This window comes from Desmodus rotundus, chromosome 9 (genome assembly GCF_022682495.2).
Source record: "Desmodus rotundus isolate HL8 chromosome 9, HLdesRot8A.1, whole genome shotgun sequence".
Taxonomy (NCBI): domain Eukaryota; kingdom Metazoa; phylum Chordata; class Mammalia; order Chiroptera; family Phyllostomidae; genus Desmodus; species Desmodus rotundus.
Genome location: NC_071395.1, coordinates 87,556,069 through 87,578,304, shown reverse-complemented (window position 1 = coordinate 87,578,304; position 22,236 = coordinate 87,556,069). Strand labels below are relative to the sequence as shown.

Below are 22,236 nucleotides of genomic sequence, written 5' to 3'. Positions count from 1 at the left end.
TGCGGGGCGGCCCTTTGAAGTTGGCAGGCCGGCTATTTCGGGGCGCGCTCCAGGCGGCCGCGGAGGAGAGCTGCGGCCCGGCGCCCGGCGCTCCTGGGGGCTTGGCCCGGCGCTCCTGGGGGCTTGGCCCGGCTGCCCTGAGCGCCCTGCGCAAGAGCCCCCTCCCCAGTGGGGTGGCGGGTGCCCCAGCAGAGAGACTTCTGCAAGTGGAGGCTGCAGCGGGGCCAGAGAGGGCTACAAGCCCCCCATGGGAGCGCATCGATGTCGTAGTTTTGGGATGTGAGTTGGGTTGTGAGTGTGCACGGCTTTGGAAGGTGGGATGAAAGGGTGGCAGCGCCCCCCACTTGCCCTCCCCTCCGCCTCCTTCCTCCGCCTTTCCCCCGCCCCCCTCCTCTCCTCCCGCCTCTTTCCCCACTCCCCTCCCTGCCACTGGTCCGCGTTTAGGGGCCCCGAGTGCTGGACGAAGCTCAGTCTGCGAGCTGGAGCGACCCGAGCCCGGGGCGCCCGCGTCCCCTGCGTCCCTCCTCCCCACCCGGGCCGTGCGCCCCCGGCCGCTCCGGCCTTTTTTTTGCCGAGAGAGACTCCTCGCGTCGCCATTTCTGGACCAGGCTGCTGCTTTCGGTGCTTTTTCTGCGGGCGCCTCTGCAAGCTGCGGCGCCGGGGACCGACCCGTGCTGGGGTCGGGGTGTTGCAAGCGCCTCCCGGGGCTTCGGCTCCACGCTCCACGGCTCTGGACTCGTTCAGTTGGATTTGGGCCGGGGGGACGGGCGGGGGGGCTCGGCGGAGATGAGAGCCTCGGGCCGCCTTCGTTTTCCAGGTAACGGGGCCTCTCCACCTCCTCTCTGCCAGGGTAACGCGACGCTACCTCCAGCCCCTCCACTTTGCCCGCAGAGTTGCCCAGCCCGGAGGCTTTAGGCCCGGGGAGGTGACCGCACACACCCATCCCAGGCCTGAGTCTCAGCCCCCCGATTGGGGTCGTGCCCCATTCTCGCCCCCCCCCCTCCTCTCCAGCCCTTCTTAACTTGAGCCTACCCGGGTTGGGGAAAGCGGCTTGTTTATTGGTTAGACTTTTCTTTTGAAAAGAAGAGACGGGCTTGATTGAGGTCAGTAGAGTTTGGGATTCTTGGCATAGGCAGTGGTAGCGTGAGACGGTTTCTGATCCGGTTTTGTAGGGTTCGCGGCTTCGGGAGGTGGCTTGGGGGGCGGGGGAGACGGGGTGGTGTGCCCCGAGGCTTCTCTGCTCTCTCGCAAAGTTTTGAAGATCAAAGTGTCATCTGACTGAGTTGATTTCTGGTTTGGGGGAGCGGGGAAGACAGAGGTGTAGACTCTTATTCTTGGCGGGAAGCGGGGGCTCAGGAACGTTTACCGCTCGGGGGTGGGGGTTCGTTTTCCAGCTACGAGTCCGGGAGCCCATTCCGCCCGGTGCTGGGCGGGCCTCTTTCTCGGTCGAAGATCTGAATTTTTAGGGAGTGGGAAGGGGGAGCGCAGAGGGAAGGGGTGGGTGGGGGGAATGGGAACCAGATGCCGGGGAAGGGCACGTTTGGAGCTAGAGTTATCTGTGAGGAGAGCCGAGTGGGGAAATTTACCGAAATTGGTTTCACCTGCACACAGCCCTGCGGCTCGGAGTGCGTGTGTTTGGAGTCGGTGCTGGGGGGGAAGGGACAGCAAGGGGAGGAGGGAGCGGAGGCGCGGGCCAGCTGCCCTGTGTGCTCCTGGGCGAGTGGGTTTTTGGAAGGTTATGTCTCACACCTCGCATGCCCCTTCTTTGCCCCCACCTCCCATCTCACCTCCGCCCCTTCCTCAACTAACTCTCCCCTCTGCCCCCCCCCCCACTTCCCCTCCCTGCAAGCGTTCAGGGAGCTCAGATTTCTCCTTTGAAAAAGCATCTGATACCTTAGATGAGCACCTCGCAGATAGCTGGGTTGCTTGATTTGAATTCGAGGAGTTGAAAAGCCTGTTTACTTTCTTGCTTTGATGTTGGGTAGATCTGGTTTTGATTAGATCAATACCCTTTTCTCTCCCTACCTCCCCCCCTTCCTTTTCTTTCCAGAAAGGAGGCTCAGATGAGCCCCTGCTGACTTGAGAGAGTAAGAGAGACCACGCTGATTGCTGAGAGGAACTGGAAGAAGAAAAAAAAAATCTCAAACTCAGTGAGAAGAACTCACTCACCATGAGTAGCAGCACTGTGTTGGTGACTCGCCTGCCAGACCCCAGCAGCAGCTTCCGAGAGGATGCTCCCCGGCCCCCAGTTCCGGGAGAAGAAGGGGAGACCCCACCTTGCCAGCCCGGGGTGGGAAAGGGCCAGGTCACAAAACCCATGCCTGTCTCCTCCAACACCAGGCGGAATGAGGATGGGTTGGGCGAGCCCGAGGGACGGGCATCTCCTGATTCCCCTCTGACCAGGTGGACCAAGTCCTTGCACTCCTTGTTGGGCGATCAGGACGGTGCTTATCTCTTCCGGACTTTCCTGGAGAGGGAGAAATGCGTGGATACCTTAGACTTCTGGTTTGCCTGCAACGGATTCAGGCAGATGAACCTGAAGGATACCAAAACTCTGCGAGTCGCCAAAGCAATCTATAAAAGGTACATTGAGAACAACAGCATTGTCTCCAAACAGCTGAAACCTGCCACCAAGACCTACATAAGAGATGGCATCAAGAAGCAACAGATTGATTCCATCATGTTTGACCAGGCGCAGACCGAGATCCAGTCGGTGATGGAGGAAAATGCCTACCAGATGTTTTTGACTTCTGATATATACCTCGAGTATGTGAGGAGTGGGGGAGAAAACACGGCTTACATGACTAACGGGGGACTGGGCAGCCTAAAGGTCGTGTGTGGCTATCTCCCCACCTTGAATGAAGAAGAAGAGTGGACTTGTGCTGACTTAAAGTGCAAACTTTCACCCACTGTGGTTGGCTTGTCCAGCAAAACTCTGAGGGCTACAGTGAATGTGAGGTCCACAGAAACTGTTGAAAATGGATACAGGTAAGAGTGGCCGCGGGGTGAGGGGTCGGTGGTGGATGATAGGGACTTTGCAGATGTTTTGAGTTATATAGGGTGGATGGTTGGATGGATGTGCTGCAGAGGCTGACAAAGGTCTGTTGAGAGCCGGGGCCACTGGCCATGAATGCTTTGCTCTTGCTTTTTGTGGTTTAAGGGCTGGGGGAGTGATGCCCACATATCTAAATGCCTGCAGTCTTCTAGTCCTAAATTCAAACACTGGCAGGCAGTAGTCATTAATGCAGGTTACTTAGTTCTCTGGGCCAGTCTTCCAAAGGATTGAGAGAGAGAGAGAGAGAGAGTGAACGAGAGAACAGCAGCTTTTGATGCCGTTGAGTCACCAAATACAGTAAGCACCAGTTTTGAAAGGGGTCATTCTCCACTAATCAGTAGAGAGTGGAATTAATGTGGCTAAGGAGGCAGCTGGGTTGTGGTAGAGACACAGGAAATAAAGTGTGTACCCATTGAATGTGGGGGTAAGTGGGATCTTTTGAACTTTTATGTGAAGATAAGAGCCAGGAATTGGGTCTTGTGGGTCTCTGTAGAATTAGGTATTTACCCAGTGAGAAACCCTCCTATTTAAAGGGAAGGCCCTGTGTCCTTCCTGAACGAGGGACCCTTAGGTTTAGAGTCTGCTGGTATATGAATCTAGCTTTTTAAGTGTTTGCAGCCCGAGGGGCAGACCTCAGCTGATTATTTTGTTATTTTGTGCTGAAGGAGCAGAGGTTTTGGGCCAGAGAAGACTGGGCCCCTGGAGTGCTTTCTCTTTTGGAGGCTTCAAAGACAAACAGTCCTTTACAGAATGGCCAAATCTTAAGATTCTTGACCTTTGGAGGCAACTTCAGGCCTCCTGTGAGCATGAGTTTTCCTGTTTCTCTCCCTATCTCTCCTTTCGGATATTCAAAAAGAGAATGAGCCTCTTAATTCTGGGTTGTTGCCTACAGACTGCCAGGGAAGGGGGTGGGCACTTACCTGATTACTATCTCGTGGCTTATCTTGCTAGCCCTGGTGTATTTCTCCATGTGTTAAAGACGGCGGGCTGCTTCCTTGGAGATGGCCCTCTCTCTGTAGAGGCTGGCCTCCCAGTGTTTCGCAGCAGCAGGAGGAGGGAGAGGGGCAGGACAGCCAGGTCTGAATCTGGGAGGAGTGATTTAGGGGGTGGCGGACACTCTTCCCAGGGAGGGAAGGGCTTGTTCTCTAACCACCAGGGGGCGCTCTTATATTCTCGGGAGCCATTCACAGACATCTGGTCTACACCTAAGTGGAATTTATTGGCTTTTGCAAGGAAGCATAGGATCACCCGAAGTTGTTTCAGCATTTGACGCTTATGGTTTCAGGTTGTTATGATGAAGATGCTGGGTCTAGCCTCTGTGGCTGGGCAGTCACGGAGGCACCGGCTGCTACTGCCCCATTCCATTATGTGAACGTTTGAGTAAAACCTGCTGGCCTCATTGCCCTCCCGTTTGTCAGTGGTAGCTGAGAGTCCGGAAGGCCCGTGGTAAGGCCGCTTCTTCCGCCAGGGACTTCTAACAGTGGGGCTTCTCTGTCAGACCCCGAGTGTCACCATGTAAATAGCACCCTGTGGGGTTTTGGATGCTGTCAGTCAGAAAGCGCTGAAGGCAGGACCCTGCTGCAGCCCCTCCCCTTCATGGGTGGGCTATAGACCCAGCCTTGGGGGGTTCTTCCCTCCTCCAAAGGCCTCAGCTGGGATACTACCAGGGTTAAACTTTTGGGAGGTTACTCTTGTGAAGTTTTTGATCCTGGAGGCTGGGGCCAAAGACTCTTTGTGTTCCCAGTGTTTTGCTTCTTGGCTGTGACCTGTGGGCCTCATCGGTATGTAGATGGCACCTTTTCATCCGCCTCTTGAATTTCCATACTGTGTTCCTGTGTGCCTTCTCCCACTGTTGTTGTGTTGAAACGAAACATTTTTACCAGGACTTCATGAAGTCCAGACATCTTAGCTAGGCATTGTCCAAGACACGAAAGCCACATCCAAATTTCTTTTTAACACACAAGATATTCAGGTGTACGGCAGTGTATTGGGAGGTGTCTTGAATTATTTAAAGGCCTGGGTTCCACCCTGCCCACCACCTACTGCCACCTAGTTTAAGCCTTTCTGAACCCCACATGCCATCTGCAAAATGAGTGGGCACCATCCTTTCTGTTTATATCATAGATAGCTATTAGAATCAAAATAATAAACATGAAGGCCCTTTGCAGAGGGAAGTTTTGAACAGATGTAAAGCATTATAATTAGTATAATTTAATAATGATAACAGTTGGGTTATGTGAAAAGGGCAACCAGGTTAAGATGTCACTTTCAAAGAGTGACTCTTGGGTTCTAGCCCATGTTCATTGCAAGGTCTCATGCCTTATCTTTTCCTACTTGTTGAACTTAAGTCTTTGTTTCCAGCTAGTTCTTGGGATGTAGGGATCCTATCTAACTCTGTTAAGTGCCCCTCCTCCTCCTAACATGTTCACTCATCGAGCACGGTGCCTGACTTGCGGAATGGGCTTTCATTAAGTTGGCAAAATGAATGAAACAGAAAAAAATGAGCCCTGCTGAGGGTCTCCCTTCATCAGCTGTTGAGACACAGCCCAGGGTACTGGCGTCTTCCAAGCCCTGTGTTTACCCTGGGCACTCAAAGGAGCCTCATCTTTAATGACTTGTTTGTGTCCTTACTGATTTGGTGTCAGGTTTAATATAAATAGTTGGAACGGAAGAGCAGGAATTATCCTCAGAGGGAAGGACTCTGGTTTGCGAGTGGTTGAGTGGGAGGCCTGGGCTTTTGATGGTCTCTATAAATAACCTAGAGCCGGAGTGACCTGTTGGCAGAAGCACGTGTAAAAACCCCAGCACACAAACACACAGAGTGGCGAGGTGTGTGTGTGGAGGGGGCTGTGGGATTAGGAGCCTGGCCCAGCATTTATTTTGGGAAGGAGAAGACAGTGTTGGGCGAACAGAGCACTCCCTGTGTCCTTCCCCGTCTTCACTGGCCCTTGTGTGTTCCTGCCCAAGGCGGGTCTCTCGTTGGACCCTCTGCTCTGGCCTCACTTAAAATAAGTCAGGCCCAGCAGATGGCCCTCTGCTGGCTCCAAGTGCCTCCTGTTCTCTGAAAGAACTCGCTGATGAGGCCCGTTTTTGTGCGAAGCCGTTGGAATCAAGTTTGGCTTCAATTATCAAAGAAAATGATGCCATAGGAAAGATATGCTGGAAGCAGTAGGCCACAGTTAGAGGATGGAAGCTCTGATGAAGGCAGTTTGCGAAGTCCCACTTGTAAAAGTCCGCCTGTTTTCTTAAGGCCCGGTTGGCTGCTGCTGTCTGCGTGCCCGGCCCTCATGGGATGCTCCTTGATCCTGCCTTGGAAAGTGCATGCTGAAGACAGTGTCGCCTTTTGGATGGTGACTTGGGGAGTAAATTGTCAGAGGGTTTTTGGAAAGCCCTAAACACACAGCCTTAGAAGGACATGCTTTTGAAGTCTCATTGTTTTGAGAAGGGAACCCAGAAAGAGGTCCCAAAGGTCAGTTCAGCTGTCCTCTCTGTAGGGGACTTTGCCCTGATGCTTGGGGAGGGAGCAGGGGCTACAGCATCTCCTGGAGATAAGAGATAAGAATAGGCTCCAGGGTGAGTGAAGGAAGCACCAGATATGTCCCCAACAAATAAGGTCCCAGGAGCCTCTGCTACCTGCCCGCTGAAAGCCCTTTGCACATTGAGGTTGCACAGTTGGTCTGCCCAGTGCAAATGTGTACTATAGGCCTCCACTCTCCCTAGGAATTTAAAACCCTGCCAGCAGCTGGGAGCACAACAGCCCTGAAGAAATAATCAAAGCATCTGGGTACAATTACTGCAGCATGGTTGAGTTTCTTTCCTTTTTTTTTTTTTAAGTAATCACAAGAAAACAGCTCTAATCCGTTTTTAAAAAATTATGTGGTGATTTTTGACAAAGTTCAGGGTTCTTAAAAATTGAGTTTATCTCCCCCAACAACCCTGCCTCCATCCTGTGCCTCAACTTGTTGCGATGGTAGGAAAACCCAAATACTTCATGTCAGTCAACGGAGCTGAGAGCAGTATATTCCGTGTTTAATGACTGGTCACACAGTAGCCCTCTATTCTGGAGGCAAAGGGAGGCGAGTTTATTTTGGGATCCACGTGTTCCAGGAGTGCAAGGCAGTGAGCACCCCGGGATTCGAGTTAGGTGTCTTTTCTGTTTGGGGCGGGAGGAGGAGGAATGTCTGTTGAGTCATTTTCTCCCTGCAGAGGTTGAATTATAACCCTTACGTGTGGGACTTTGTTGATGTGCTAATACCACAAAGATAGCAACACTGAAGTGGTGGAAAGAGTGTTTGAATGCTATTTAAGGCTGTTTTGATCTTATACTCTGCCTTTGGACTAAAAAAACTTTTCAGCAACCCATGGGATGGTCCCAGGTCTTCTAAGGAGGTTCAACAAAGTTTCAAACCTCTGCCCCATGTCACGAACATACGTTCAGCGTTGGGGAGACACATGGGAAGAAGACAGGTTTGGCCCTTGCCCGCATGGAGCTTACAGTCTGCTTGCCCGGGGCAGGCATTCAACATGTGAACACACCACCACTGTGTAACTATGAGTCATGATAAGTGCCACAGAAGAAAAAAGAGCCATAGCAGCTCTTTGTTTTTGTTGGCGGGTGGTTTTTTTGAGTTTTATTAAACTGTGACTGCCCCCCAAATTATAGTGCTCTTATTTGGCCTCGCCGAGGATGCGAGCACTTCGTGCAGGTGGCCACGTTTGAATTGTGTGCGCGGCAGGTGGGTGCCCCGCATCCAAGGGGGCTGTGACTTGCCTGTGGTCCCCCAGCTGTCTGGGAGCTGAGCTGGCTCCAGCTCTCTACCTCTTGATTTCTGCTTCTTATCAAGGGCTTCCAAAACTTACTTTGTACCGTGTTCCCAAAGACAGGAAGGGGTCCTGAAGGAGTTACCTTGTTCATCTTGCTTTGAGCAGTAGTCCCCCAGCCAAGTACCTCAGATAGCCGGAAACTTGAGGTTATTTTAAAGACTTGGGCAATTCCATAACCCGCCCCCACCCACTCCGTGGGTCCGCTTGGACCATTACGAAGGGCTTTTCTCTTTCTGACTTACAAAGCCCATTTCCTCTTGCTCTGCCTTGGATGCAAACAAACCATTCTCCTTGAGTTCCGATTCTTTTTGAGTTTCCTTATCACCTGGGAGGCTGTCTTCACATCCCTTCTTTTTTCCAGAAAAACCAGTTGTCGTTCCTTTGCTGTCACTACTTCTCTCCAGCCCTGGGTCCTGGGGATCCCAGACTGAGGACGTGGGGCCTAGCTCTAGGTATAGAAGATCTTATTTAATTCCTCACCCTCATTTAATTGCCATAAAAAAAATCCTGGGAGGTAGTGAGACTTCTTGCCCTTTACAGATATGAGCACAGGGCCAGAGCATCCGAGTTACAGTTCAAGGTCACTCAGACCAAGGTGTTGGATAGGTTTAAGTGCCATGTTCCTCATTTGCACCTTCCAGTCAATTCCACATCTACGTAACAGTTCTAAAATCCGACTGTGTTCCCGTCCAGCTCAGTAGACTTAAGCTCCCTGCCAACCACGGTCCTTAAGGAGTCCGGCTGTGGGTTCCATGCGGCCCAGCCTCCAGCCTGGTGGCTTCCCAGAAGGCTTTTGGGTCTTGCCTGGAACCCCATGACCTCCTTGGATGGTTGTGAGGATGAAAGTCGATTAGGCAGCAGATGTTCATTGAGCACCTACTGCATGCTGTGTACATCAGTGACAAGAACAAAGACCCCTCCCATATTAAGTGCTCAACCAATGGAGCTCTTAGTTTTTATCAACATTTTAAAGGGTTGGGCTAGGTCATTTCTAAGATTCATTCTGACTTTGAAATGTTATGACTCTGAAGGTAACTTCTCCTGTTTGTCTTGTCATTCCAGCAACAAGAGTGCAAGCTCCTTAAAGACGGGGACCGGCCATCTCTTCCTCCTTTTCCCTCCCATTCAGTTCTGTCCTGCACCTGCCCCATTTCAGCTTTCATACCCAATTGTGGCACACAACTGCCTGCCCTCTCCAACCCCCCCACTTCCAGTCCAGCCTGGTGCACAGCCTCTGGATCACCAGTGCTGCTGGGAAAACCTTAGGCCCCGCAACACCCCTTTGTAACCCCGCCAGCCCCACCCCTTTCCTCCCCAGTCTGGGGAAGACTTTTAACTGCTTTCCCTTCCCCAGTCCTGGGTGGCATCTCCTCAAATTCCTGCCCACCCCTCAGGGTTCGCCTTGCTGCTACCTGTCCCAGGGAGCCACCCCTGGCCATTCATCTGGAAACATCTTCTCCATCATTAGCTCTGCTAGGATTACCTCTATAAGGTTACTCATCCTGCTTCTTATTCTAGGACTTTCTAAATGTTGAGGCTAACCTTTGTATTAGGAAGCAGAAAGAGAGGTTGAGAGAGCACCACACAAATCAATCCCATGCCCACTCGTGCGCCTCTGCAGTCCAGGCCGGGCCACCGAAGGCACACCTGTAAAGTGGGCACAGGGCTTCTCCCCCAGGTGGCTGTGAGGATTAGATGAGATGATGTGTATACACACAGGTGTGCCCTTCTTCATGGGCCTGTAATAACACTGTCTACCTCCCTTGTGGCACCCGTTCTATCCCCGTTTATGGTGACACACCCCTTTCAGGCCACAGGTGCCCCACAACCAGAGACGGGCTGGGCACAGCCACAGCCCATCGCAGTGCCAAACACCTAGTGGGTGAGAAGGAGCTCGGTGAACGCAAGCATAAGACTGCTTTGGCCTTTCACGGGTCCCTGTCGTCTGCACTGAAGGCCATCTTTACGGACCCCGCCTGCAGGGGCCTGGTAGCATCAGTTCTTTGCTCTGGGCCGTCCTGTTCCCCTCCCGTTGGCTTCCTTGCTGTTGGCGTAGACTTGGCGGCCCTGTGGAGTTGGCCGGTCTTTGTAAGCGGGGTTGCCCGCAACATCAGCCTTCACAGGTCCTTCCTGCAGCCCCAAGACCATGGTGGCCCCTTTCTCCTTCTGCCCCCACTTAAGTCCCTAGCTGGTGACATAGGAGGAATGCGGCCCTGCAGGGAACAGCCACACGGGTTGTTCTGGGAGGAGACCAAGAGGGCACGCTGGGGCGGCAGAGGCCACTTAAACAAAGAGGGTAATGCTACAGGAGGGGCCTGGACCTTCCTTTGAAACAGCTGTGCTACTCATTTGAAGCCCGAGGGCCTCAGCCAGCCTGGGAGAAGGGGGCTGGGTGGGTGCAGGGTGCACAGAGGCCTAGCTCAGGGTAGGGTGCCAGTCTTCAGCATTGTCTTGAATTTTTCTGTCCCATCCGTCCAGCTCACTGGGCCCAGGGTTGGAATGCGAAGGCTGTGCCAGGCCTCCCGGGGTTTGCATCTTGGAACTGCACTAACAGCTATCTTGGAAGCTGCAGATACCTTAAGGCCTGACATAGTCCGCCCCTGGTGCTGCTCAGAAAGAGGGCATGGAGGGTGAAGACACTCCGTGTCCACTGACTCTCCTTTTATTCCATAGCTTCCCCTCCAAGACCAGAGTGCCATCCCTTCCCCTGTGTGAGGGTGTATTTAGAACTTTGTAGAGTCCTCTGGGAGACCTTCCTTTGGGGATAGAGGAACCCCGCCTGCTCTCTGCCCAGAGAGCACCTGGCCCTGGGCAGCAGGTTGACATTGAACAGATCATGGGATCGTGCACTTGGTTGCCCCGGGGTCACCTGGGCGTCTGCCGAGCATCAGTGACGCCCCGCTGTTGTGCTTCTACTGCAGGCCCTTCAAGAGGAGCGAGCCTGTTAATCCATACCACATAGGTTCTGGCTACGTCTTTGCGCCAGCCACCAGTGCCAACGACAGCGAGATATCCAGCGATGCACTGACCGATGACTCCATGTCCATGACGGACAGCAGCGTGTAAGTAGTCTGGTGTCCCCATCGTGTGCATGGTTGGCACCGTGACCCACTGGGCCAGCTGCAGAGTCCTCAGCCGCCCTCCCCTGGCCTTGCACATCCTGTCGGTAGACATGTATTTGGTGGTTACGGAGGGAGACGTGGTGGGTGGGGTATAGGCTAGAGCCTTGAAGGGAAAGTCGGGTGGTGCCTTAACAGAAGAAAACTAAAGGAACGTAGAAGGTTAAGATGACTACGTGTAAATTCCTTGAGTTTAACAATGCATGTTCTGGTTGTCATTTTGCCTTCCCTGTGGGGAGGCGTGCCTGGCTGGTCTTGAAAGCCAGGAGGTAGGTATCCCATCTGCAGAACCAGCAGGTGGGGGACAGGGTGGCCTCAGGAGGGTGTGTGTTTAGGTGTTCATTGTTTTTGAAGGAAGAGGCAGTAAAGGTCAGCAAGCCAGCGTTTTCTAAAGGGCCACTGTGTGCAATGTGCCCTGATGAACGTGTTCAAATGGACATTGTTCAGTTGGGTGAGTCTTGGTGGGATGCCCGCTCTGCGTCAAGTGGGGGTTCTGCCCCCTTGATTGGGTTCCTTCCAGAGTCCAGCTGATCTTGGATCTTTTGCAGATGGATGGCTTTGATTTCTAAAAGCAATCCACATCATCAGGATGGTCTATGAGGTCAGCAGGCCATCAGGCAGGGTCATCGTGCGTTGAGTTGCAGGGTATTCGTGGCCCTGCGGTGGTGGTCTCTGTGGATGGAGAAGAGCTTACATTCTCTGTGAGGTTCATAGGGAGGGGGTATGTGGTGGGCGGGGCACCTCCACCTCCTGCCCTCCTTCGAGATTCTGATTCAGGAGACTTGGGCAGAACTTTCCAAGAGCTTTTTCACCCCGAATACCCAGTTGAGAACCACCATTCTAGAAATGTTCTTTGAAGGCCCTTCCACAAATGTTTTCAAGTAGGAATTTCTCCCACTAAGGGAACAGTTTTGAAAGGCAAACCCATTGAGCTGTGTGAGTTCTGGCGTACTTACTCAGAGTTTGCTCCTTCTACCTTCCTAATAAGAACTAGACCATCTATTCCAGTTTGTTTGAAAATATCAGGCTTTTATTAGCCCGTGCCCTATTGCTGCCTGGGGCATGGAACCAGCTGGAAGGAAAGTTGATGCGATTGGTTTGGGACTCTACTGTTGGTTGAAGTCCTGGTGGCTTTTACTATGTTACCCCGGATTCCCCTGTCAGTAAAGGGAGCGAAATCCTTAAGGTGAAACGTTCCTCTTGAATAGAAGAATAGCACTTTGGCACGGGTGACCACAGAGTCAGGGTGCACGTCTCACGTCCAGCGTGGCGGAACGAGGAGTTCTACCAAAGGAAGTGGGACTGGACTCCTCAAGTACCCGTACTCCAGAAAAATGACCCTTTGGGGGACAGTTCTTCACGTGCGTTTGCTCTGTCTTTATTGAATAATATCAGGGAGGCATAATTTATATCTTTTAAAATTAATTTTTATTTATTTGTTTCTTATTGTTGTTCAAGAATAGTTGTCTCCATTTTCACCCCACCACAGCCCCCCATCCCACCTGCCCCCACCTCTGCCCCTTGAACCCACCTCCTTTGGATTTCTCCATGTGTCCTTTATACGTGTTCCTCGATGGACCTTTCCCTACTGTCCCCCACACCCCTCTCCCTCCTCCCCCCTGGTTACTGTCCATTTGTTCTTTAGTTCACTGTTTGGCATAATTTATATCTTGATTCAAAGAAGTAATATCAAGATTTGTTTTCGCACCGCGGTATGTTTCTCGTACAGTGTAAGGTTACATAGGGCTCTCCGCCCTGCACAGACTGACACGCGCCCGTTTTCAACGATGAGTGTTTCTCTTTTTCTCGTCCTTCTGCCTGCTGTCTTTCTGTTTGTCTGTTTGCTGTTGTACTTGCTGTTGGGTACTTGCTACTGGTCGCAGTACTCCTTCACCTTTCATTATTTTGTGGGTGGCATGGGGGTCTCAGCATTCTGGGTAAAATAAGGGTAAATTGGATTTGAATAAGGGCCCTGAGTGACTCTCCTAAGTCAAAGGTAGTTTACGTAAGACCAGAAGGCTTCTGTTTAGTTTCCCTAGAGACTGGTTTTGGCTGGCTTCCCGGTCCTTGCCCTCATTTCATTTCGGTCCTCATCGAAGTGTTACTCTGGGCTCCTGGCGAGATAACTTCGGGTGAGGTCCCCATCTGCATTCGAGCCCCACAGACCCCATCGGAAAGGTGGGCAGTCCCCTGGGACCTCCGGGTGGAAGTAAGTCCCACACCTCCTCGTGGCTTCTGGCTGCAGCGACAGAACTCCGATGCAGGCCAGACACAGCCCCTGCCCTTTGCCTCTGCCCCTCCCCCGCTAAGTGTGCACATTTCCAGCATGAGATGTGTTATTAGGACCAGTTGATAATGAGACCTTTGAGCCACTTGGAGTTTCTTTTATTTTTACTAGTGATCACCCACACTGCTTCCTTTTTAATGGATTGGGGGAGGGGGAGGAAGAAGCAGGTTCTAACTTCCCCCCTGCAGGCCCCCCTCTACCCTTTGATCCCCTCCCCAGAGAAGGACAACCTCACTTAGAGAGGTGACTTGAAACCTTTGACCCTCCTGCCCTTTAGCGAAAGGACTTGTGGGCTCGCAGCACAGGACAGATGAGCTACCTGTGTGAGTCAGCTGTTTCGGGAGGCTAGCGTTTGGGGTGTGGGCCAGTGAGGTCCACGTTGATACAGAGGCAGATCCCTCTGAAGAGGGCAAACCCTTCGTTTGGCAGCCTTTTCCTGAGGGTACAGCACATTCCCTTCCCTGCGGTCTCAAGTGGCAGAACCTCAGGGGCTCCTCCTGGGGTGAAGCTACCTTGGCTTGGTGATGAGTCAACCAGGGTCCTACTCCAAAAGGAGGAACCTGGGCTCAGAGAGCTGGGTGCTCGTGGTAGTGGATCTGATTTCCTGATGCCAGCGTTGGGTGGCACTGAGCATTCTCCCAACCAAGGGGTGGGTTATCAGATGGGGTGTGGCAGCTGGACCTACTTGGGCATGTTTATATCACCTGGGGAGGCCTGTGTGGTCAGAGCAAGACCACCCTCTCTCGGGAATGGCTTCCCCAGAGGCTGTTGGCCCGGTGTACCTGTAGCAGAGGAGAAAAGGGTCTTCAGAGCCTCTTGTTGGGGGTGGGCGTTTAGGCTTAAAGGTTCCTGTGGGTCTCAAGCTGCCAGGTACTGGGGGTCCCCGGGGCCCTCCCTGCTCTGCTGCCCAGCAGACTCCGCGTGCCCTGAAAGCTGGGCTGTGCGAGGCACTTTCTGGCTGGCTGGCCCCGAGTGTGTGTGATTTGCCCAGTGTCGGGCGGGTCACCCGGGATTCCCAGGGCTGGGATTAGACCCCTCTTCAGAGCTCTGCCAGCTGTGGGCCTGGCGCACAGGAGAGTGCCGAGGGGGAAATAAAGTGTGTGGGGATGAAAAGCCGAATGAATCGCTTTCAGCCCATTGTTCGCCCGGGGAGGCTTAGAGGGGATAAGAGGGTGGCAGGCCCCTTTGAAATTTCCCTGAACAAGTGAATAGGAGCGCCCCATAAAGCATGAAAAGGCCCTGGCTGTTTCTCCTGGTCACAATGGCCAGCTCGGGCTGGGAGCGGGGCTGCGAGTAGAGCTGGCTGCCCTGCTGGGAGTTGGGGGGGGGGGGGGGGACGCAGCTGGGGAGGGGGAAGTGGGGGTCACTGGCGGCCTTCAATAGACTCCAGAAGGTTGGAGTTTATTAGATACAAGCCCAGGGAAGCAATCGTCTCATTTGCAACAGCACCAATGAAGTCCCGGGGGCCTTTGCGAGAGGCCTGGGTAGAAGTTGGCCAGGGCTGGCCTGCACTTGGTTATCCCAGGGAGCGGTGCACTGGGGCCGGAGGTCCCGAGCAGGCAGGAGTTGTAGAGAAATCATTGCCTTCTCTAGAAGCCTCACTGCTGACTTCTGCTTTCCCACTAAGTAAAGTGCCCCATTAAAGATGGCTGGGGCCCTGGCTGATGTGACTCAGTGGACTGAGCACCCACCTGCAAACCGAAAGGTCGTGGGCGGGTTTGGTTCCTGGTTGGGGTGCATGACTGGGTTACGAACCGATGTTTCTCTCCCTCTCTCAAAATCTTAAAAAAAAAAAAAAAAAAAAAAGGCTGGGATTTGGGTCTTCATCGTACACCTCTGAGAAGGCTGTTTTACGGGCCTATTACTCTAAAACCTACCTTCTCAGAAGAAATGGCTTTCTAACTTTTTTTTTTTTTTTTTTTGGAAGTTAGCCGCCCGACTCCCAGCCAAGTTCTAAACCACCTCTCTGGAGCACTGGGGACAAGAGGGTCAGGGGGCCATTCCTGGGGATACAGCCGCGGGGCTGAACACCTCAGAGGCAGCAGGTCCTCTGCCACCCAAGTGTGGCTCCTCTGTTGGAGGCAGCCAGGCATTGTCAAGGCCACGCGGAGGTGGCGCGGGAGCGTCCTGCGTCTCTCCGTCTTGTCACTTGTGCGCAGAGCTGCTTGCAGAGCCGGGAGCAGCCTGGTTTGAAGGCTGATCGGCCCTGGGCGTCCTGAAATCAGTGCGAGACACTTCCCTCACGCCGCAGGCAGAGGGCGGCGCGGGTCATTTTATTTATTTATTTTTATTTCCTTTTATCTTATTTATGGGTTTACTTTGGACACCAGGGACAGCATCCACGTGAACTTCAAATATTACCTTATCTTACAAACCAGGCTTTTGATGTTGGCTGTGATCAGAGGCGGCCCTCTGAGAGGCTGCCAAATGGAAATGCGAGTGGACGCCTGCGCGCATCAGCCTGCGATTTCAAAGTCGCCGGAAAACGACATTCAGGTTAGGCTGGGCACCGCGGAGTCAAAAGGCTAAGCTAATTGGCTCGGCTTAAATGGCAGCTAAGTGGAGTCCACACTTCAAAACCCGCGCTCCCCAGAAACAGCTGGTCCCGGCAGCCGCCTCGTTAGCCGAAATGTTTACAATGAAAGGCGGGACGGAATCGCGGGTGCTGGTCCACTCACAGTGCTGAGCGGTCAGGTAGCGGATGGTAGACTTTTAGGGCCTGAATTAAAAGGAGAGAGGCCCCCTTCTGGAATGAAGGGCTGTTTTGGAAGAAGATTCTTGGCTGGGGGAGAATTAAAGCCACATTTCCTTGAGGCTCCTGTCAAGCCTCTGAGCCTCTACAAGTTGCAATCTCTTCCTGCCCTGGCTCCTTCAGCTGCCGTGCACGCGCGCACGCGTGAGAGAGAGAGAGAGAGAGAGAGAGAGAGAGAGAGAGAGAGAGAGAGTGTGTGTGTGTGTGTGTGTGTGTGTGTGTGTGTGTGTGTAGGGGGTGCCTAAAATAATCTGTTCCTTTAGCCTTCGGATCGGCCAGTGACCTGCTTCCCCTTCCCCCCACACCTGTGTCCCCCTCTCCCCCTTCTCTTCTTTCCCTACCTTATATGGAAAAAGAACAAGGTATAAAAGCCTTACTACTCTCTGATTTCCATCTGGGTGGGAGGAGGAAAGATGGAAGGTAGCTGGGGAACATTCGAGGATAGAGACTTTGGGGGATGGGAGCCTCCTCTGGGACTCATGAAGCCCTGTGTGTGGCACAAGGGGGGTCCATGGCGTGCTGGACTGCTGGCCTCCAGGAAGGGGCCTGGACCTGAGGCCTCCACTCTCAAGTCCCCAGCAGCGTCGCTGCTCAGGAGAAGGGTGCGGATCTTGTCTGCAGCCCTGGGGCTGTAGAAGATGGGTTAGACCAACATGAGACCCAACCTAGGGGACCCCCATCCCCATGCCACCGGGATTTAGGTTAGAGGTGGGGAGAGAATCACTGTCTTGGGAACCACCTGGCATGGACAGTGAGTCCCAAGTGGTGGCGGGGGACTTTCCGGAATGTTTGTCAAATCTCCCATTCGTCCTGACACAATGTCAGGTGACTCTGTGGGGCACAGGCAGTGGTACCCCCACGTCCAGTCAGGAAGCTTGGCTCCAGTTGGGGCTGGGCTTGGAGGTGGCTGAGTCCCAGACACCTGTTCTGGAGTCCAACAGCGGTTGCACTCGGACCCTGGATCTGACCCCTGCTGATGGGGACCCCGGTCATCTCAGACATGGTGGACTGGGGCTTTCGCGAGAATGGAGTGGGATTCTGTTAGATGTGTCTGACCCTCTGTGGGGACTCGGTGGAGGGGGCTAGCAGCCTGGGGTTGGAACCAGTCACCTGGTTTGGGGTTTGGTTACTGGCCAAGTCAGGCATGCTCTTGAGAGAGGCATGCCCTATCTTATTAACGACCCTAAGGTGAAAACAGTGAATTTTGGTCAATAAACTCTAGGTGGGTCAGTAAGGGTCTGGACTGGAACCTGTATCCTTCTTGGCCTTCAGGGGCCCGTCAAGTCCCAGGCCTGGTGAGTAGGGAGCTGTCTGGGCGGCTCAACCTGCTCTGGTCAACAGGTTACTCCGCCCCCTACCGTGCTTGCTGCCTCTGTCCCTTGGCCTTTCTCTGGGGCAGAGCCCACGTGTGTGCAAGTCCTTGCATCAGACACGGATCTCCTGCCCGTCCCTTTGGCACAGTGATCCTTTGGGTGTGGATTCTTAGCTGGGGTTTGACTCCCAGATCACACCGTCTGTTGTGAATGGTGTCACCCCTGCGTGGCCCTGGTCTGTGGCCTGGGTCAGCAAACGTCCAGCCCCGGGAATCCCAGGGCATCGCGAATGCAGGGGCGGAGGTCGGCCTCTGGCTGCGCCTGCGCATCCCTAGGCACTGCCGGTGTTCACCCACTGCTGAGCCAGCAGTGCCTTTCTCCTGCTCGAGGCTCAAAAACACCAGGAAAAGGGAAGTGGCCCAACACCTCGTTTCAGTATTTACGGCCTCCAGGTATGATTCAGTGTCACAGTGTTTGAACGCATAAGTTGCCTCCAGAAGGGACAGCGATGGGAAAATTGTCCCACCTTGACCATTTAACTGCTTTTAAGAGTAAACGTTTTAAAAGAAAAAATCACAGCAACTCCAGGACACGTTTCTAGCAAAGACCAGTGGGAGTAGAGTGCAGGTGTTTCTTACCTCTGCTACTTGCTTTTCTGAAAAAAACAGGAAGGACACAGAGGCCCGCCCGCCGGCTGGTCTGTGCAAGGGCTTCACTGACACCTCCCCCCACCCCGAACTACCTGGCATGCCCCGTGGCCAGTGAGTACGGAGGTGGGGGGACAGGGCTCTGAAATTGCGACTCCCCTCCCCGCCAGTGGCTCCCTATTCCCACATCCTGTAGAGTTTCGTCATGGTAATCACCAGCTTCTACTGCGCTATGGATTTTGCTTTTTCATTTTTGCTTATTTCACTCCATTAGGAAACAAGCTTCCTCTGCAAGGCAATCCTCTGCATTTCTTACTCCCTTCCTTGACTGCTCTCTTATCCGGTGCCTAGGACAAGTTTTGGCGCATGCTAGGTACCCAAATATTGGAATGAATTGCACAGAATGCCACACAGTAGGGGTTTTGTCTTTATGCCCATGTTGGTTGTGTTTTTGAGACTTCGTTGGCTGGGGATGGTAGGGTTTGGAGCTGAGGGAAGGAAGGACCCCAAAGGTACCCTTTGACGATTTATACGAGGAGGAACTTTGGAAATACCTGGGATGCTGAGTGTTGCAGACTCATGCACAGCTTCACTAATGCCTGGCTCGGCCCTCTGTGGGTCTGGCCCCTCTGCCTGCTGTATTTTGCCCTGGAATGCTCCTTAAGGCACACCTGTTTTCCTGTTTCAGGGCAGTGTGTTGCTGTGGCAACAAACTGTTGGGAGGACCAGAGGGGTCTTAGACTCTGCTGTGTGGCACCCCCATGTGACAGGGGAGCCTTCACTCTGACTGGCTGGAGTATAACCCAGTTCTCAGAGAATAGCCTGAGGAATGGGCTTACCACGACCTTTCCAAGTTGGTGATCCCAATCCAGGAGGGGGCCGTTTCCAGAGATGAGTGATGGATGGGCAGGAGGTTTGGTAGTTGGACGGTGGGAACAGCCATGGCACCTGGGATGGGGGTGCACTCCCATGGCGGCATGTGGCCCCATCCGTTGGCAGGATCTGAGCGTGGCTTCTGAGCATGTTTCGTGCTGACAGCATCCTCTTGAGCCTGCGGGTTCTGTCTCTCCCCTTCCCTTAGAGATGGAATCCCTCCATACCGTGTGGGGAGTAAGAAACAGCTCCAGAGAGAAATGCATCGCAGCGTGAAGGCCAATGGCCAAGTGTCTCTACCTCATTTCCCGGTGAGTATAGTCTAGAGGGGGAGGTGGCTGTTCTCAGCCATGTTGAGTGCTGAAGAAAAGGGGTGGGAGGAGGAGGAGAGGGTTGCACAGAGACAGTAGGAGGGGCAGTGTTGGGGCCTGCTAGCGAAAGGAGGGGAAGGGAAGACCAGGCAAGAAGGTGCTACATGAGTTCAACATGACCTTTTCAAACCTTTACATTTTCTCAATTCATAAAAGAAAATTCTCAATGAGAAAGAAACCAAAGCAGTTCCTTCCCAGAAACCAGGATGTGATGGGAGATAATTCATGCTTCTCATCACTTCCCACTAGAATGGAAGCCCCCCAAGGGCAGGGAGCTTTGTCTGTTCTGGGAACTGGAACAGTACCTGGCCCATGCCGGGTATTTCAGTAGGGCCCTTGCTGATTGAACGCACACACAGACAAATGAGTGAGGAGGCTGGAGGAACCTGCCTCCCACGGGAGGGGAGTTCCATCCCTGCGACATTCTGCTTGTGCTGACTGTGTGGCCCAGTCATTTCTGTCACCCGTTTCTCCTGCTGACCTCTGAAGCCCTGGAGGGAGCCGGACCATCCTGTCTGTTTCCAACCCCAGAACATGGCTTAGTACCTGCAGTTGAATCTGCACCTACTATGTGCTGAGTGAATGAAATGTTTGGAAGTGGGGATCCCGTGAGCCGCTTCTTCCTGTGGTTGAGATGAGAGGCCAGCATGGCAGGAACCGGGCCCTCCCCTTCCAGTTCCGTGTCCTGGAGGGCTGCCAGCACGCGGCCCCCTATTCTCAGAGAGCCTCACAGGCCACGTTTCAGGAGCTGTGCCTCTCTGGCGATGCTCTGAGATCCAGGTTGCCAGGGCACTGCTCCTGGGGTGGGGGAAGAGAGGACCCGGTCTAGAACGGCATCTCTGTTAATGAATCTGTCCCACCAGCTTCCGAGAGTCCAGCTGGTCCACGGGCGATGTTGCATTTGGGAAATGAACACTTGAAGTTGCCGGTCCCGCGTGGTGTTAGTGCACGGGCTGATGCTGAAGCAGCTCCTCTCTGGGACCTCCTGGCACAGTCTGGGGCAGCCTTCCCTTTGTCCTGAAGTTAGCATGTTAAAATTGCTTTTCTGGGGGTCTCCAGCATGCCCCTCTTCAATAACAGCACCCCCCGAATACAACTGTATCGGTGACACACAGATCTCTTTGATGGGGCTGGGTGTGTGCAGTAACACAGAGAATTTCTCACGCCCCGGCTTGTGAATGAGGCGGTCTTGCCCTGGGTGTGCGGATCGGCTTGCCCAGGAGGTGGCCCCTTGACCGTGGTAGGGGCCGTGTAGAGCCAGCCTGTGTGAGAAGGGCCATCTCCGACAGAGGGTGGGGGGCGCTTTCTGTCCCCTCACTAGCTTTGCCGCTGCTGGGGGAAGTGGTGGCCTGCCCAGGTTGGCTTTCTGCTGCCCCCACTGCACCCCAAAGAAAAAGAGCGAGAGGGAAGTGAGGAGAGAGGCAGAGCCACCGGGGAGGAGGGGTGGACGAGATGGCAGGAGGATGGAGAGCCGTCGGGCTGTGGGGGGTTCTGCTGCTTTTGGCAGGCGATCTCCGTGCCTTTTTATATTCCGCACTTGATTTGGAGATGTTCCTTTTTCCCTTGATAGAGCAGCTTCAGGCAGCCAAACTCAGCAGTGTTCTGCTACTAGCCCGCAGCAGCTTTCTTCATTTTCTGTACAAAGAGACGGGGAGGAGGGTGCGGGGAAGCAGGCAGATCTAGGACAGTGTGGAGACAACACCACCTCAAAGGTGCGCAGTGTGCGGCCAGGAAATAAAGTACCGCTGCTTCTGATCTGGCCGTGTGACTCCTCTTTCCCCTCCCTTTTCCTCCCCCCCCACCTCCCTTCCAATCTTATTTTTTTAAATTTCCAACTCCCTTTCTGTTTAGACTCTACTTTTTATTCCTTGAGTTGGTCTCTCTCCCCTCCCCACCACAGAGGCTGCCTCTTTTTTTTTTTTTTTTTTTTGATGTTTGACAACAGTCTTTGAAGATTTTCTACTTCAGAGTAACTACTGATGGGCTGGTTGTACTACAGAGAGAACAAGCGGGGCCTCTCGGAGTGCGACCAACTGCTCCTGCCCAAGGCAAATGCTGGTGGGGACCATGGCACTCCATGAGGTCTCAGCGCCGGCGCATAAAGCTCCCTGGCAGCCCTGGCTGAGCTCTGCCCGAACCTGGAGCCACCGAGCACCTCGCCAGCCCAGGGAGCTCCGGTGCAGCCGCCCTGGCTACCGCACACCAGGCCGGCTAAACACGCCTGTCCCTTTCCTCCCCGTACCCTGCAGAGAACCCACCGCCTGCCCAAGGAGATGACTCCTGTGGACCCCGCCACCTTTGCGGCTGAGCTGATCTCCAGGCTGGAGAAGCTGCAGCTGGAGCTGGAGAGTCGGCACAGCCTGGAGCAGCGGCTGCAGCAGATCCGAGAGGTAGTGCTGGCCCCGCCCCGCCAGGCCCTGTGCCCTGCCCTGCCCCAGTTGCATGCCCGGGGCTCTGCTGCTCACAGGCCCCCCCGCCTTCCAGGATGAAGAGAAGGAGGGCTCCGAGGTTGCACTGGGCTCCCGGGATGTGCCCACCCAGCACCCCCTCTGCCTCCTGCCCTCCAGCAGTTATGAGGAGGACCCACAGACGATTCTGGATGACCACCTGTCCAGGGTCCTCAAGACCCCTGGCTGCCAGTCCCCTGGCATGGGCCGCTACAGTCCCCGCTCTCACTCCCCTGACCATCACCACCACCCCCAGCTGTACCATCCCCTCCTTTCGCCTGGGGGCAAGCCGCCCCCCGCCACCTCCCCAGCCAGCTGCCCACTCCTTGGGGCCAAGGGCTTCATGACCAAGCAGACGACGAAGCATGTCCATCACCACTACATCCACCACCATGCCATCCCCAAGACCAAGGAGGAAATCGAGGCAGAGGCCGCACAGAGGGTGCACTGCTTCTGCCCTGGGGGCCCCGAGTATTACTGCTACTCCAAGTGTAAAAGCCACCCCAAAGCCCCGGAGCCCGGGCCGGTGGAGCAGTTCAGGTAAGTGG

General features: G+C 54.0%; 2 protein-coding genes and 1 long non-coding RNA gene across 4 annotated transcripts in view; 2 read left to right on the top strand and 1 right to left on the bottom strand.

Moving 5' to 3' along the window:
* CEP112 (centrosomal protein 112) overlaps window positions 1-2,115 on the top strand; it is a 370,586-nt gene extending 368,471 nt beyond the window's left edge. Inside the window, exon 28 of the transcript XR_006653046.2 lies at window positions 2,051-2,115. The gene's annotated coding sequence lies outside the window, so the exon portion shown is untranslated. The remainder of the gene's footprint in view (window positions 1-2,050) is intronic.
* Window positions 1,037-4,171, bottom strand: LOC139440286 (uncharacterized). Its single transcript, XR_011650396.1, has 3 exons — window positions 3,976-4,171; window positions 2,170-2,467; window positions 1,037-1,290 (listed from the first exon to the last, which is right to left on the bottom strand). It is a non-coding gene; the product is annotated as an uncharacterized lncRNA (long non-coding RNA).
* AXIN2 (axin 2) overlaps window positions 2,171-22,236 on the top strand; it is a 28,123-nt gene continuing 8,057 nt past the window's right edge. For both annotated transcript variants that reach the window (XM_024573154.4, XM_024573153.4), the window contains exons 1-5: window positions 2,171-2,988; window positions 10,801-10,941; window positions 19,079-19,181; window positions 21,491-21,631; window positions 21,726-22,228. In XM_024573154.4, coding sequence (XP_024428922.2) covers window positions 2,171-2,988; window positions 10,801-10,941; window positions 19,079-19,181; window positions 21,491-21,631; window positions 21,726-22,228 — 1,706 coding nt within the window. The remainder of the gene's footprint in view (window positions 2,989-10,800; window positions 10,942-19,078; window positions 19,182-21,490; window positions 21,632-21,725; window positions 22,229-22,236) is intronic.